The sequence below is a fragment of the Rhinatrema bivittatum genome, chromosome 7, assembly GCF_901001135.1.
Source record: "Rhinatrema bivittatum chromosome 7, aRhiBiv1.1, whole genome shotgun sequence".
In the NCBI taxonomy this organism is placed as follows: domain Eukaryota; kingdom Metazoa; phylum Chordata; class Amphibia; order Gymnophiona; family Rhinatrematidae; genus Rhinatrema; species Rhinatrema bivittatum.
Genome location: NC_042621.1, coordinates 234,035,415 through 234,051,869, shown reverse-complemented (window position 1 = coordinate 234,051,869; position 16,455 = coordinate 234,035,415). Strand labels below are relative to the sequence as shown.

The 16,455-nt window shown below is 43.7% G+C and overlaps 1 protein-coding gene across 2 annotated transcripts in view; it reads right to left on the bottom strand.

Moving 5' to 3' along the window:
• The window catches only part of CFAP46 (cilia and flagella associated protein 46), an 831,934-nt gene that overhangs the window by 651,077 nt on the left and 164,402 nt on the right, over nt 1–16,455 (bottom strand). For both annotated transcript variants that reach the window (XM_029609979.1, XM_029609980.1), the window contains exon 13: nt 12,382–12,610. In XM_029609979.1, the coding sequence (XP_029465839.1) occupies nt 12,382–12,610 (229 nt within the window). The remainder of the gene's footprint in view (nt 1–12,381; nt 12,611–16,455) is intronic.

The window sequence follows — 16,455 nt, the reverse complement described above, 5'->3', positions numbered from 1 at the left end:
TCCTATTGCGGGAAAACTTTCTGTCAAACTTTCTAGAAAGCTTTGACTGGCACTGTGAGGGCACTGAGCATGCCCAGCATGCCATGATATTCTCTGCCACAGGGGTCTCTCTTCAGTCTCGTATGTAGCAAAAAGCTTTAGCAAAAATAAAATAATAAAAGTTAACAAACCCAACTCTGTGGGGTGGCAGGTGGGTTCTGTGAGGACTACATCCTGCTGTCCTGGGATAACACCTATTACAAGGGAAGCAATTTTGCTTTATCCCAGGACAAGCAGGATGCTAGTCCTCACATATGGGTGATTAGCAAGCTAGAGGCTGAGTCATTTCATAGTGAAGCAACAGTGAAGTATTGTTGTTGAAAACGAGTCAGCCGAAGATCACAGCAGGTTGGATGTAGAAGGAGTTGGGATTAATCTGGAAACAAGTTCTTTAAGACAGATTGTCCATAGGCTGAATCTTGTCGTCCTTCTTTGTCCAAACAGTAATGAGCTGCAAAGGTGTGAAGAGAACTCCATGTTGCTGCTTTACATATGTCAAGGGTTGGCACTGAACGATAGTGTGCTACTGAGGTTGACATTGCCCTTACTGAATGTGCCTTTACTCGCCTTTGGAGGAAGGCCTGCTTTTTCATAGCAAAACTGTATGCAATCTGCCAACCAGTTGGATAGAGTATGTTTACCCACTGCCTTACCCGGTTTGTTTGGATCATAAGATACAAAGAGCTGAGTGGATTTCCTGTGGACTGCGGTGCGGTCTAAGTAAAATGCTAGCGCACGCTTACAGTCCAAGGTATGTAAGGCTCGTTCTCCTTGGTGAGAATGAGGCCTTGGAAAGAATGTGGGTAAAACTATGGATTAGTTCAAGTGGAATTCCGTAACTACCTTGGGGAGCAATTTTGGATGTATATGGAGAACCACTCTGTCATGTAGGATTTTTGTGTAGGGTGAGTATGTGACAAGTGCTTGTAACTCACTAACCCTTCTAGCTGATGTAATGGCTATGAGGAAGATAGTCTTCCATGTGAGAAATTTAACATTACAGGAATTCATGGGTTTGAAAGGAGAACACATGAGCCTTGTTAAAACCAAATTCAGGTCCCATTCTGTGACTGGTGGCCGAATTGGTGGTTTAAGTTGAGTTAAACCTTTCATAAACCTACTGACAAGAGGTCGTATGGATATTGGTGCATCTCCCATCTTGTTATGGTAAGCTGAGATTGCACTTAAATGTACTCTTACAGATGAAGTCTGGAGACCAGATTCTGAAAGATGGTATAAGTAGTCTAGTAGAGAAGTTGTGGGGCAGGTGAAAGGATCTATACTCTTTTGCCTGCACCACAAAGTAAACCTTTTCCATTTGGAGGAATAGTTCTTTCGTGTGGAAGGTTTACGTGAAGCTATAAGCACTTCAAATATATTAGTTGAAAGATTGAGAGGTTGTAAGATCAAGCTTTCAACATCCATGCTGTCAGGGATAGGGATTGAAGGTTGGGATGGTGCAAACGACCCTGATCCTGAGTTATGAGAGTGGGAGTTACTCCCAGTCGAATGGGATCCCTGACTGAGAGGTCTAGAAGTGTGGGAAACCATACTTGTCGAGGCCAATACGGGGCTATGAGTATCATGGACCCCCTGTCCTGTTGTAGCTTCACTAGAGTTTTGGTTATGAGCGGTATCGGAGGATATGCGTATAGAAGGCCTGAGTTCCAAGGGCGAGCAAAGGCGTCCTTGGCTGGCTGGTTCTTCTGTTTGTGTAGTGAACAGAATCTGTCCACTTTGTGATTCAGATGAGACGCAAAGAGGTCTATTGTTGGTTGTCCCCAACGCTGGAATATCTTGGTCACTACCGAGGGATCCAGGGACCACTCGTGTGGTTGGAACTGACGACTGAGTTGGTCTGCCACTACATAAGAACATAAGAAAATGCCATACTGGGTCAGACCAAGGGTCCATCAAGCCCAGCATCCTGCTTCCAACAGTGGCCAATCCAGGCCACAAGAACCTGGCAAGTATCCAAAAACTAAGTCTATTCCATGTTACCATTGCTAATGGCAGTGGCTATTCTCTAGGTGAACTTAATAGCAGGTAATGGACTTCTCCTCCAAGAACTTATCCAATCCTTTTTTAAACACAGCTATACTAACTGCACTAACCACATCCTCTGGCAACAAATTCCAGAGTTTAATTGTGCGTTGAGTAAAAAAGAACTTTCTCCGATTAGTTTTAAATGTGCCCCATGCTAACTTCATGGAGTGCCCCCTAGTCTTTCTACTATCCAAAAGAGTAAATAACCGATTCACATCTACCCGTTCTAGACCTCTCATGATTTTAAACACCTTTATCATATCCCCCCTCAGTCGTCTCTTCTCCAAGCTGAAAAGTCCTAACCTCTTTAGTCTTTCCTCATAGGGGAGTTGTTCCATTCCCCTTATCATTTTGGTAGCCCTTCTCTGTACCTTCTCCATCACAATTATATCTTTTTTGAGATGTGGCGACCAGAATTGTACACAGTATTCAAGGTGCGGTCTCACCATGGAGCGATACAGAGGCATTATGACATTTTCCGTTTTATTCACCATTCCTTTTCTAATAATTCCCAACATTCTGTTTGCTTTTTTGACTGCCGCAGCACACTGAACCGACGATTTCAATGTGTTATCCACTATGACACCTAGATCTCTTTCTTGGGTTGTAGCACCTAATATGGAACCCAACATTGTGTAATTATAGCATGGGTTATTTTTCCCTATATGCATCACCTTGCACTTAGCCACATTAAATTTCATCTGCCATTTGGATGCCCAATTTTCCAGTCTCACAAGGTCTTCCTGCAATTTATCACAGTCTGCTTGTGATTTAACTACTCTGAACAATTTTGTGTCATCTGCAAATTTGATTATCTCACTCGTCATATTTCTTTCCAGATCATTTATAAATATATTGAAAAGTAAGGGTCCCAATACAGATCCCTGAGGCACTCCACTGTCCACTCCCTTCCACTGAGAAAATTGTCCATTTAATCTTACTCTCTGTTTCCTGTCTTTTAGCCAGTTTGCAATCCATGAAAGGACATCGCCACCTATCCCATGACTTTTTACTTTTCCTAGAAGCCTCTCATGAGGAACTTTGTCAAACGCCTTCTGAAAATCCAAGTATACTATATCTACCGGTTCACCTTTATCCACATGTTTATTAACTCCTTCAAAAAAGTGAAGCAGATTTGTGAGGCAAGACTTGCCCTGGGTAAAGCCATGGTGACTCTGTTCCATTAAACCATGTCTTTCTATATGTTCTGTGATTTGATGTTTAGAACACTTTCCACTATTTTTCCTGGCACTGAAGTCAGGCTAACCGGTCTGTAGTTTCCCGGATCGCCCCTGGAGCCCTTTTTAAATATTGGGGTTACATTTGCTATCCTCCAGTCTTCAGGTACAATGGATGATTTTAATGATAAGTTACAAATTTTTACTAATAGGTCTGAAATTTCATTTTTTAGTTCCTTCAGAACTCTGGGGTGTATACCATCCGGTCCGGGTGATTTACTACTCTTCAGTTTGTCAATCAGGCCTACCACATCTTCTAGGTTCACCGTGATTTGATTTAGTCCATCTGAATCATTACCCATGAAAACCTTCTCCATTACATTGTGAATGCCTGCTAGATAAGTGGCCCGAAGGAACATTGAGTGGTTCAGGGCCCAACCCCAAATCTGTGCAGCTTCTTAACAAAGGAGATACGAGTCCGTACCTCCCTGTTTGTTGATGTAGCACATGGCAACTGTGTTGTCCGTTTGGATGAGAACAGTCTTGTGTGAAAGGCAGTCCTTGAACGCATGCAGTGCATAAGATATAGCTCGAAGTTCCAGGAAATTGATTTGAAATGTTGCTTCGAGCTTTGTCCAGGTACCTTGAGTTTTGAGAGTGTCTATATGAGCTCCCCAACCCAAGGTGGATGCATCTGTAGTTAACGTTATCTGTGGTACTGGTTGCTGGAAGGGTAGGCCCTTGCGCAAATTGTCCTTGTTTACACACCAAAGAAGAGATGAACGTAGCTGGTAAGTTACTTAAATTGGAGAGGATAGTGGTTAAATGGCTTGGATCCATTGTGATTTTAAAGTCCATTGGGTTACCCTCATGGCGAGCCTTGCCATAGGTGTGACATGAACTGTGGAGGCCATGTGGCCTAGTAAGGTTAGAAACTGATGAGCTGTTGCTTGTTTCTTTGAATGAATGGAGTTTGCCAAAAGGGAAAGTGTTTTTGCTCGATCCTCGGGTAGAAAAGCCTTTGAGAGGATGGTGTTCAATTCTGCTCCTATGAATTGAAGCAGGTGAGACGGAGTGAGATGGGACTTTTGATAATTGATGAGAAATCCCATGGAGTGAAGTACAGTAATTGTTCGACTGAGAGAAGCCAGAGCTCCTTGTTGAGATTGACTTCTGATGAGCCAGTTGTCTAAATAGGGAAAAACATAGACACTTTCCTTGTGTAAGTGTGCTGCTATTACTGCCAGGCATTTGGTGAATACTCTGGGAGCAGAGGCAAGTCCGAATGGCAGTACTCTGTCCTGGAAATGTTGATGCCCCACCATGAAGCGCAGGTACTTGCGATGAGGAGGGAATATTGGACAGTGAGCATAAGCGTCTTGAAGATCCAGAGAACAAAGCCAATCTCCTTTTTGAAGAAGTGGAAGCATGGTGCCTAGAGAGACCATCCTGAACTTTTCTTTCTTCAGAAATTTGTTGAGATTTCTGAGAACTAGGATGGGACGTAGGCCCCCGGTTTTCTTTGGAATGAGAAAATACCGGGAATAGAATCCTCTGCCCTGCTGAGTCCGAGGCACTGGCTCTACAGCTCTGGCTTTCAGAAGGGTGGATAATTCTATTTGCAACTGGAGTATGTGATTTTTGCTGAGAGAAAAAGGTCTCGGAGGAGAATCTGTTGGAACTGAGAGGAAATTGAGTTGGTAGCCTCGAGATACTATTGCAAGTACCCACTGGTCTGTTGTTATTGGTATCCAATTGTTGTAAAATTTGGATACTCGGCCTCCCACAGGAAGTTGTGGGTAAGGGTTGGAGATGTAGCTGTGTTCTCTGGAAATTGTTTCAAAATCCAGTAGCAGGGCCTGTCTGCGGTGGCGGTTGAGGCCTAGTTGCCCTAGGTTGTGTAGGTTGAGACCTTTGCTGTGTTCTAGAAGGTCTGGCCCAAGATGTAGGAGGGTAGTTCCGCCTTTGTCTATAAAAAGGCCTTCTAGATTCTTTCCTTTGGGGCCTACGCCCGGAGTGCGTAGTTGGATCCTGTGGAATTGAGGAAAGTTGCCTGAGGGTTTCAGTATGTTCTTTCAACTGTGCAGCTGCATATTGGACTTTTGATCCAAAAAGGTTATCTCCTAAGCAGGGGAGGTCAATGAATTTATCCTGGACCTCAGGCCTGAGGTCCGAGGCCTTAAGCCATGCCCATCTCCTGGCACTGATCCCAGATGCCGCCACCCTGGAAGCCATCTCAAAGTCATCATAGGCTGATCGGACTTCATGTTTAACTGCCTCCAGTCCTTTATGGATGATGGCTTGTGCTGCCTCTTGATGTTGAGATGGGAGAGACGGTAGGAACTCCTGCATTTGTTTCCACAAGTCCCTTTGATATTGGGTCATGTAAAGTTGGTAGGAAGAGATTCTCGAATTCAACATGGCCCCTTGATATACTTTGCGACCCAGGGAATCCAAAAATCTATGGTCCTTGCCTGGGGGATTTGATGAATGTGGTCTGATTCGTTTGGATTTTTCTGTGCAGACTCCACAACAACTGAGTGGTGAGGGAGCTGCGACTTCTGGTAGCCAGAAGCAGACTGCACCAAATATGTACTGTCCATACGTTTATTGACAGCTGGCATTGAGCAAGGATGTTCCCAAATACAATGTTGTAATTCTAGGAGAACATCATGCACTGGTATAGCCACCACTTGCTTTGGAGGGTCTGCAAATTGAAGTACCTCCAGGGTTTGTTGTCTGGTGTCTTGTTCTGTAACTAATTTGAAGAGAATGGTGTCAGCCATTTCTTGGACAAACGTTGTGAAGGAAAAATCTTCTGGGGGAGATTTTTTTCTTGAATCAGGTGGAGATGGTTCAGACATAAAGCCTTCAGATGAAGTTTCTCCAAGTGTCATATTCTTGGACTTGTGGTAAAGTTGTTGAAGTTTTAGGTGGTGGAGGAATTCCAGAAGGTCCTGGTAATGGATCTTCAGTAGGTGAATCCTCAGGATGCTCTTCACGTGGATTAGAGGGAAAAGAATCCAGCAAATCCTGTACCTTTTCATTAGGATCTGGTGTAGTGCTGACTCTGGGCATCCTGGAGCCCCAGGAATGAATGGCACCGATGGTATCGGCTTCTGGACCGAAGATGGTGGTATTTTCTTCGGTGGCCGTCTTGAAGTTATAGGAGTTGTGGTAACTGGCATCGGTGCAGCTGTGAAGATCGGCATCAGTGCCGGCATCGGCAGAGTCATCGGTATTGACATCGATATTGGCATCGGTGTTGCTATCGGCATTGGTACTGTCACCGGCATCGGTGTTGTCACCGGCATCGGTATTGTCACTGGCATTGGTACTGTCACCGGCATCGGTGTCGTCACCAGCATCGGCATAACTGCCGGCATCGGCGCTGTCGCCGGCATCTGCTCCTTTAGGGCCTCAGCCACCGCTTGTCTTATTAAAAGTGACAATTCCTGCGATACAGCTGGGAAAGATGGAGGAGCTGTATGCGGTGGCGGTGTGGGAGTTAATACTACATCATCCGATGCTTGTATAGGCGGTATCGGCGATGTGGGCCCTGACAGTGGCGGTGGAGTTTCCTTAGTCTTCTGCCGCTTTGTGGACGGTTCTCCTGGGGAGAGGGTTACCGCTGACGTCGGTGTGTGTCGGTATCGGTGCCGATGTTTGGGCCTATGTTCAACTACCGACCTGATCGATGCCGTCGAAGGCGATGGCGATGCTTGATCTCCCGATCCTTCCAGGCGATGTTTCTTCAGCAACACCTTTTTAGAAACTCCTGCTGGGGACAATTTTGTCGATGTTGAGGGAGAAGGAATCAGCTGAAGGTGGAAAAGGTCTTCCATTTTTTCCTGTCTCAGCTTCCGTCCTTTGGGAGTCATCTCTGCACATTGAGGGCAGGATGAAACATCGTGCTTGTCCCCTAAACAGAGAACGCACTCGAGATGTGCATCTGTTAGAGACATATTCCGATTACAAATCGGACATTTCTTAAACCCCGATGCCATCTTTTCATCAACAGCCGTCAATGAAAAAAGGGAGGAAAAATTCTGAGAGAAAAAGTTTTTACTTTAAGTAAAAACAAGATTAATTCTTCACCGGCCGGTGAAAAAGAGAGAGAAATCCCTTTGTGGGAGAATATATTTGAAAATTCAATGACTTTTCAGTCAGAAAATGTGAGGAAAAAACTCACAGGACTCCTATCTCCGCGATGCTTACAGCAGCGAGGAAAAACGAAGACTGAAGAGAGACCCCTGTGGCAGAGAATATCATGGCATGCTGGGCATGCTCAGTGGCCTCACAGTGCCATTCAAAGCTTTCTAGAAACTTTGACAGAAAGTTTTCCCGCAATAGGACTCCATCAGTGACGTCACCCATATGTGAGGACTAGCATCCTGCTTGTCCTGGGATAACAACAATTTTACAGTCCCAAATTTCAACCTGCTTGTCTGATATTGCCACCTGGAGATACTGACACTACCTTTAACTTAATGAGGCCAATATTCAGCGCTACTTAGTCAGATAAGTAGCGACTTATCCAGCTAAGTGGCAGTTGCTAAATATCTGGCTACATTCAGTGACTGACAGCCAGATAAGTACTTATCCGGCTAAGTAGATAGCTGGATATCTTGAGGATAGGAAATGGGCAGATTGGTGAGAAACAACTTGCCAAGTTCATTTAGGCAGGTAAGTGCTGATATTCAGACTTATCTGGTTAAATTAACTGGATAAGTTAGACCTGCTCTATAGCAAACATAAACTTAACCAGATAAGACTTATCTGACTAAGTGGTGATTTCTATGGGGATATTCAACAGCATCGCCATGCTGTTGAATATCCTATGTAAGTTAGCCGGATAACTCTTATCTGGCTAACTTACTTAAACATTTATTTCTGAATATTGAGGCCAACATGATCAAAATGGAACTAATTATTTCCCCCACCCCCAAACTCTCTTCCCTCTTTTTCTGTTTCTGTGGATAATACTCTCATCCTCCTGGTTTCCTCGACCTGTAAACTTGGGGGTCATCTTTCATGCCTCTCTCTCACCTTCTTTACACACATCCAAAATAATGATAAAGCATACAATTTCTTCCAGTATAACAAAAATCTGTCCCTTCTTTTCTGAGAATGTTACCAAAACACTCATCCACTCTTATCACCTTCCACTTAGACTTCTGCAATTTGTTCTTTGCGGGCCTCCTGTTAAACTGACTTTCTTCAATGCAATCTATTCAAAATTTGGCTGTACAACTTATTTTTCTTTAACATTGTTATGGCCATATAACCCTTCTTCCCAGGACATTATATTGGCTTCCTGACCACTTCTGCATATAGTTCAAGCTTCTCCTACTCATCTATGAATGCATGCACACTGTAGTTTCCCATTACCTATCTTCTATTCTCTCTACCTATACCCTTCCTCTTCATCGAGCAAATCGTTTTTATCTGTGCCCTTCTCCATCATCAACTCATGACTCTGTACTTTTCACCTTGCTGAACCACTTGAATTAGTGTATCTTGCTAGTTTTCTGGCCATTTTCACATTCTATTTACACATGCATATTTTTTGAAGTTGTTTTTAAATCCTTATCATTCATCTACAATAAATATACTTCCCATAGACTAATTTGCCATATGTGTTTGTTTCGACTAGATTGCAAGCTCCATTAGTGGGTACTGTCTCTTATGTGTATCTGTGCTGTGCACTATATAAGAGGGTATAGGTAAAGGTTCATGGATCCAATTTTAAAGGATTCAATAAATCAGACTTGAGATCAGCACATCCTTCATTTATTAAGTGATATTTTTGCAGAGAGGTCTTTAGGTCCCCCGACTCGGAACGTGTTTCGCCACAAGGGCTGCGTCGGGAGGGATAAAGCCCAATGGTAAAACTAGAAAGAAATAATTAAAACAATGCTCTAATAAGGAACCATAATAATAACAAGACACCAACAGTACAAATGAATGGCAACATGAAATATACATATAAATGTGGTTGGTAACATGGAAAATGGGTGACTAACATAAGTAAATAATAATAAAGAATAAACATAACAAAACCAATAGGAAATTTTTGGTAAATCATAAAAATGTAAATGTAGAGGAAGAGAGAAAAGGGGAAAGAAAAAAAAGGAAAGAAAACAGGGAAGAAAAAAGGGGAAGGGGGAAAGAGAGAGGGTATGGAAAAGAAGGAGAAAACTGATGAAAGCATAGTAGAAAAGATCAAAGAAGAGCCAAGGACAAACAAACAAAGATAATTAATACCAGTGGAATGTGTGACAAGATATGTTGAATGTGAAGCGTCAAAAATCAATGTAGAGCCCTACGGAGGGGTCCCAGAGCAACTGAAAACTGAAAACAAAAACAAAAAGTAATAGCATGTAGAAACCATAGAACCTTACTGGATGGACTTGGAATAAATGGTAAAATGGATACCTTGCAAATATAGGCAACGTAACCTTAAGGAAGGGTTTCAACCGAAGCTTTCAAATTTTAACCTGAGTGAAAGAAATAAAAGGAATTACTGCAAATTCTATAGCAGAGCAAAACAGGGCTAATCAAAGCATTTCAACCGAACCGTTCAGCTTTTAGCCTGGGCCCTAATTTAAATAAATTAATTTACTGAATCGCGCGCACAGGAGAGTGGCCTGTGTGCGCGCCGGGAGAGCGGGCACTCTCCCGCGATTTTTACTGTATCGGCCCGTTTGTTTGTTTGTCCTTGGCTCTTTTTTTTATCTTTTCTACTATGCTTTCATCTGTTTCTCCTTCTTTTCCTTACCCTCTTTCCTTCCCCCCTTTCCCTATCTCCCCCTTCCCCTCCCCCCTTTTATCGTCCCCTTTTTCTTTCCTTTTTTTTGTTCTTTGCCTTTTCTCTCTTCCTCTACATTTACATTTTTATGATTTACCAAAAATTTCCTATTGGTTTTGTTATGTTTATGCTTTATTATTATTTACTTATGTTAGTCACCCATTTTCCATGTTACCAACCACATTTATATGTATGTTTCATGTTGCCATTCATTTGTACTGTTGGATTGGGCTATGTCCCTCCCGACGCAGCCCTTGTGGCAAAACACGGTCCGTGTCGGGGGACCTAAAGACCTCTCTGCAAAAATATCACTTAATAAATGAAGGATGTGTTATTCTCAAGTCTGATTTATTGAATCCTTTAAAATTGGATCCATGAACCTTTACAGCGCTATACCCTCTTCTATGGTGTTTACCTAACTGTATACTGCTCATCACCTCCACTCTTTATTAGCTTATCTGTGCAGTGCTACATATGTTTAGTAGTGCTTTAGAAATGATACACAGTAGTAGTAATAGCATGTTATCTTTTATCTGTGCATTCTGTCTGTATGCCTGAGGAGATACACATCAGCTGAGGCCACATGACAATATCATACAATAGCAGATGCTGACACCTTATGGCCACTGCTGGAACTGAAGTCGCTCACCTTTACTAGACAGAATAGTTTTGTCCTGAATATTTTTTTTGGCAAAACAGGACACAAATTTTCAATGACAGCAGGCCACACATATGCCAGCAGCAGATGAGTTGCTTTGGAGATACAGGCAATGGTTTGGGAACACAGAGATGGTGTCAGCCAGGGATGAAAACCTTGGATCCTGAGATATGTACAGATCTTATGCACTGCATCAGTGGGCTCCACTGGTAGCATGGGCTGCACTCACTGTTGATAGCAAGGCAGAAGTCTGCAAATGCAGCATGGACAGGCAACTTGAGGCTGAGCTGGCAGAGAAAATGTTTTGCTTTTGTGCAACAATGAAGAAGAAAGGGAAGAGCAGTAAAGAGTGGAGAGATGTAAGGGGAAGAGGAATAAGAAAGTGAGGTGTGATGGGTGAGGGGGTGATGGAAGGAGGTGAGGAAAAGGGGAGAGAGATAAGGTTGAAAGGGGTATTTCAGTGGAAATAGTCATTTCATTTGACAGCAAATATTTGGTGGGTTTCAGTTAGTAGTTATATGGTTGGTTTAGTTGAAAGAAGACCAGAGATCCATCGAGTTCAAACTTTTTCTGATTAACGATCTGCTCTCTCTATGTAGTAATTCCTTCAGGTTCATTCAAACATCTTCATATATCTTAGAATATTGCCTTATATTAATTTCCTAAATAAAAAGACCCAAAAAATGGAATGCTATGTGATCTCCAGAGGTCAGAATAAATGTTGGTGAATCAAGCCCAAATGTTAAGAAAAGCTCTAACATGTTCTGTATCAGGAGAAAAACAACTTCCAGTGACAAGTGTTGAGGAACAGTGGTATCTTACACTGTCAGCTACTACATACTACATGTTGTGGTCCGGAAGTGGACCCTTGGTCTGACTGGCGATGAGAGACGGTCGGAAGGCAGACTCCCGTATCCGAAACAAGATCTTCACCCTGGAAGTCCGCGACCTCTCCAGAGGAGTTGTGGAGGCCCGGACCGCTGGGACTTAGGTGGCTTCGCCCTGGAAGCCCGTAGTCCCCTCAGGAGGAGCCTGTAGGGACCCGGGCCGCTGGGACTTAGGAGAGCGGCTATGGAGCAAGCGTTGACCGGAGGCACGGGCCAGGATCAGGACAGGCAGCAGAAGTCGAAGACGATGAGACGGACCAGGATCAGGATTACCGGAACAGGCTGGCAGGATCAGGAACACAGGAACAGGCTGGCAGGATCAGGAACAAGCTGGCAGGATCAGCAACTCTTTACTCACAGGAGTGACCGCGTTGCAAGGCCCTGAGGGGAGTCAGACGCCGAGTTAAATCCCCCTCGGCGTCTGACGTCACTCCGGGAGCGGAGCCGGCTCTTCGCACCAGAGGCCCTTTAAAAGGGTTCCCTCTACGCGCGCACGAGCCCTAGGGGCGGAGCCGAAAGCTACCGACGGCGTCTCCCTCGTGGGAGCGCTGCGAGCTAGGCCGGAGCAGGAGCGGGGCGATCGTGGGCCGTGTCGGCCCCCGGGACCGGAGCCAGGTAAGGGGCCGGTCGCGAGGAGCGCAACCGGTACCGCAACACTACATGCAAATATATAAAATGGGAATGAATGGAGGTATAGGATCTATCTTTTCAGAACTATATTAAATATTTATTCAGCTATGGTATACCTTAATAATGCAATACCTGTTCAATCATCAAGGCTGCTTGATCCTCTAGGCTCTCAGGTTTTTGGTATAACATAATTTGTAACTGAAGACGATGATATGCCATCCTAAGACGTTTCTCATATTGTCCATTTTGATCCAGAGACATTGCCTTTTTTAAGTGTTTCATGGCAACCTCTAGCCTTTCTTCATCTTCTTCCATCTGGGCAACCTCCATATGAACTTGGCACCGTAACAGAATCAACAAACTGCCAAATGGAAACATTTCAAAAGTGAAATATTAAATGGCTTCATAGAAGCAAATGCACAATACGCCCGCCAGACCTGAACAGGGTGTGTGAAAAGTAAAGTGTTTAGTTTGTAAACTAGTCTGCAAATACGTCATCAAATCTGTATATTCATAGAATTATCCATCATGGTCTCGGCATGGAATAATTTCTGTACAAAACATGGTAAATGGCAAAATTCATTGTCTATGGCATTTAAATAAAAAGAAGTGGGTTTTTTAAAAGTATAGATAAAGAGGTGAATTTCAATGTCTATTTTCTGCAAAATTATCTCTTTAAATGCTATGGCAAAAAGATTCCTAGAAGCGGAAAGGTTTTTGCATTTTTTTTTCCAAAAGTCCAACTGTTTGCTTTTTTTTTCTCCACAAATGTTTTCATATCTATAGATAGCCTGGCCTTTGCTATCTTCAATTCCATACCTAAGAAAGATATTTTAAACATTTTTCTCAGACAAGAATTAAGAGAAATTTCTTAATATAATGTTTTTAACCCAGGGACTTGCAGGATGTTGTGAAAAATAAAATTTGTCTCACTCTCTTCCTTGATCTTGAGCAAGGAGCTGTGGGAGAAAATGCAATAGAAATCCTCACCCTGGAGCTCAATAAACTGAGCTGGTCAAAGGCATGTCAAAAGTATATATTTTTTTAATTTTGATCATGGTGGGGAGAGGAGGAGATTCATGTAACAATATGGATTTGCATTAATTAACAAACAATTTCAGATATTTTTAGTTCCTTAACAAAACATAAACAAAAAAAAAATTAAAAAGGGGATTCACAAGCCCCCCCCCCCCCCTTCAGGCCCTTCCGCTCCCCCCACCTTCCGCCATTAACCTGGGGACTCCTCGGGCTCTACTGAGCCAAGCCAAGCTGAGGCCTTCCCGGGCCCTTCCACCCCCCACCTCGTATAAATAAGCAGGAGCCAAGGCCTCCCTGGCCAAATCTATCCATTCCAAGGGGGGCGTCAGCTTCTCTTTTAAAATAGTGCCGGTAGGTCCTGAAACTGGCACCATTTTGTGGTATGGCTTTAGAAACATATGGCTGTCAATAAAATGGCACCTGCCAGAACTGAATAAGGCACCATTTTGTTTCGCATCAAACATTGGTGCTGGTCTCAGAGCCAGAAGGGCCAGTGGGGCAGAAATGACTGGGGCTCACTTCTGCCCCTTTCTATGCTGAAAACCCAAACAGAAAAGGTAAGGTGGGGCTGTGGAAGCTTTAATTTTCACTTATTTGTGGAGGGTGGAGGGGCCTAAAGAGGCCCTGGTTGGGCAGGCTCAGTCCTGCCAGGCCACGGTCCTAGCCCTAAGTTATTAGAAGAGGATGCTGGAGAGTGGAGTGGCCTGGCAAGGCCCCACGACTTGAGGCAGTGCCAGTGAAACCTGGGGTTTAAAGGGAAGACATGAGGTTTTTGAAACCATTGTTATATTTGAGGAATCATCTATTAGAACTAAAGGATCAGGTTATAAGTTTGGAGGATGATATCGATAGTGGCCTTAAAATGAATCAGCAGGTTATTTCTGTGGTTTGGAACTGCTTTTTCCATTTAAGGCAACTTCTACTATTTGATACAGAACGTTTTGCGGCAATTACCATCCTACTTTGACTTCTCATTTAGATTACTGTAATCTTTTGTATCTTGAGTTTCCAAAGAAGATCTTAAAGAAACCCCTGGTTGTTCAAAATTCAGCAGCCCATTTGTTAATTAACCTTGGATGGAAAGACCATATTCTTCCAACCCTGGCCAATCTACACTGGCACCACACAGAATCCAGAATTGTGTTTAAAGCACTGACTGACATACAAGATACGCCATACCATGGACCGACAATATTTGATGGCCAACTGAAAATGAGGATGGTAACTTTCATTCTGGTGTGCGGGTACACATGTGCACGTTTGCTGGCTCATGCACATGGATGTGTCAATTTTATAACATGCAAACAATTTTATAGGGACGTGCGCATGTGCGCGCAAATACTGTGTCTACTACATAACTGGGGGAATTTTGTAAGATACACTCACTGATACCAATACCCATTTCACCAGTCGATTCCTAGTTCGCCCAGTTAAAGGACAGGACTTCCTTACCTCCCTAGCTAACTAGCCTTTCTTTTATTCTACCTGCCCCGAGCCTTAAAACCCTGCTGAGTAGCTTAGGTTTTTTTTTTCCCTATATACACCTCCTCCATAGCAGAAGTAAAGTTATGCAGTAGGGGACCCCAGCGAGCTTTTGTGCATGTAAGTACTTACGCACACATTTGAGGTTACAGACCTGAATCTCCCATGTCCTGCCCACACTCTGCCCATTTTTTGCCTTTTGGATTTGTGCGTGTACCGGGAGATATGCGTGTACTTGGGCACTTTTTAAAATCTGAATGGCACATACTGGTTCAAGACATGCTCGTATCTCCCAGCTTTGGCACACGTAGGGATTTTAAAATCTACCCGATATATTCTATATTGAGCTTTATGCTCTCAAAAAGGAAATCTTTTAGAGATATCTTCATTCAAGAGGATGAGATCAACAAAATTGGCAAATCAAGCACATTCATCCGTTATTACACATTTGTGGAAAAGAAAATTGGTTCTTACCTGATAATTTTCGTTCCTGTAGTACCACGGATTAGTCCAGACTCCTAGGTTTTGCCCCCCCTCTAGCAGATGGAGACAGACGTTTACCAACAAACTCCGCCTTATCTAGGTTGGTGCCACCTACAGTCTGGCAGTATTACTTAATGTCAAAGCAGAATGGATCCAAAAACCCAAACTAACTATATACAGTAACCTAACAACCGTAAACTGGCTCATTAACCCCCAAATGGGTACAGAACCGGCAAAAAACTCGATTGATCTGTTGATAAAAGAAAAACAAAGATTGAAAAAAATAGTGCGGATTCTCCATTACCTTCAAGTGCCAAAAAGGGCGGGACTCTGGACTGATCCGTGGTACTACAGGAACGAAAATTATCAGGTAAGAATCAATTTTCTTTTCCCTGTACGTACCCAGATCAGTCCACATTCCTGGGATGTACCAGAGCTTTACTTACTTGGGTATTTACTTACCTTCAAGGTTGCACTTCGCAAGGGTTCAAAGGGCGCCGCACACAAGGCTTTAAGAACCAAATTCAGATTCCAGGATGGATACGGCTGTCTCACCGGAGGACGTAAATGCTTCGCTCCCCGAAGAAAACGAGAGACATCAGGATGTGCTGCCAAGCCCGCCCCTTGAATGTTACCATGTAAGGAACCGAGCGCTGCCACCTGAACTCACAAGGAACTAAACGATAAACCCTTTGCTGAACCAGCCTGAAGGAAACTCAAATTATCTGGTACTCCCACCTGGGTAGCCACAATACCCCTGGCGAGACACCAAGACTCAAAAACCTCCATACTCGTACATAAGATAAGGAAGTAGAAACCTTACGTGACCGCAACAATGTAGCCACCACAGCATCTGAGTACCCTCTGGACTTCAACTGCTTCCTTTCAAAAGCCATGCCGCTAGACAAAAGTGCTCGACCTGGTCGAAACAAACGGGCCCCTGATGAAGCAAGTTCGGCAGGTCCAGAAACTGCAAGGGGCCTTCTATTGCCAGATTGACTAGATCCGCAAACCATGGATGTCTCGGCCACTTGGGAGCTACAAGTATCACCTCTGCCGGATGTAATTCTATTCGGCGAAGAGTCCAGCCAATGAGGGGCCAAGGAGGAAACACATAAAGCAGAACATCTGTCGGTCAGGGGAGTACCAGGGCGTCCACACCCTCTGCTCCTGTGTCCCTGCGATGAGCAAAGAAGCAGGGAG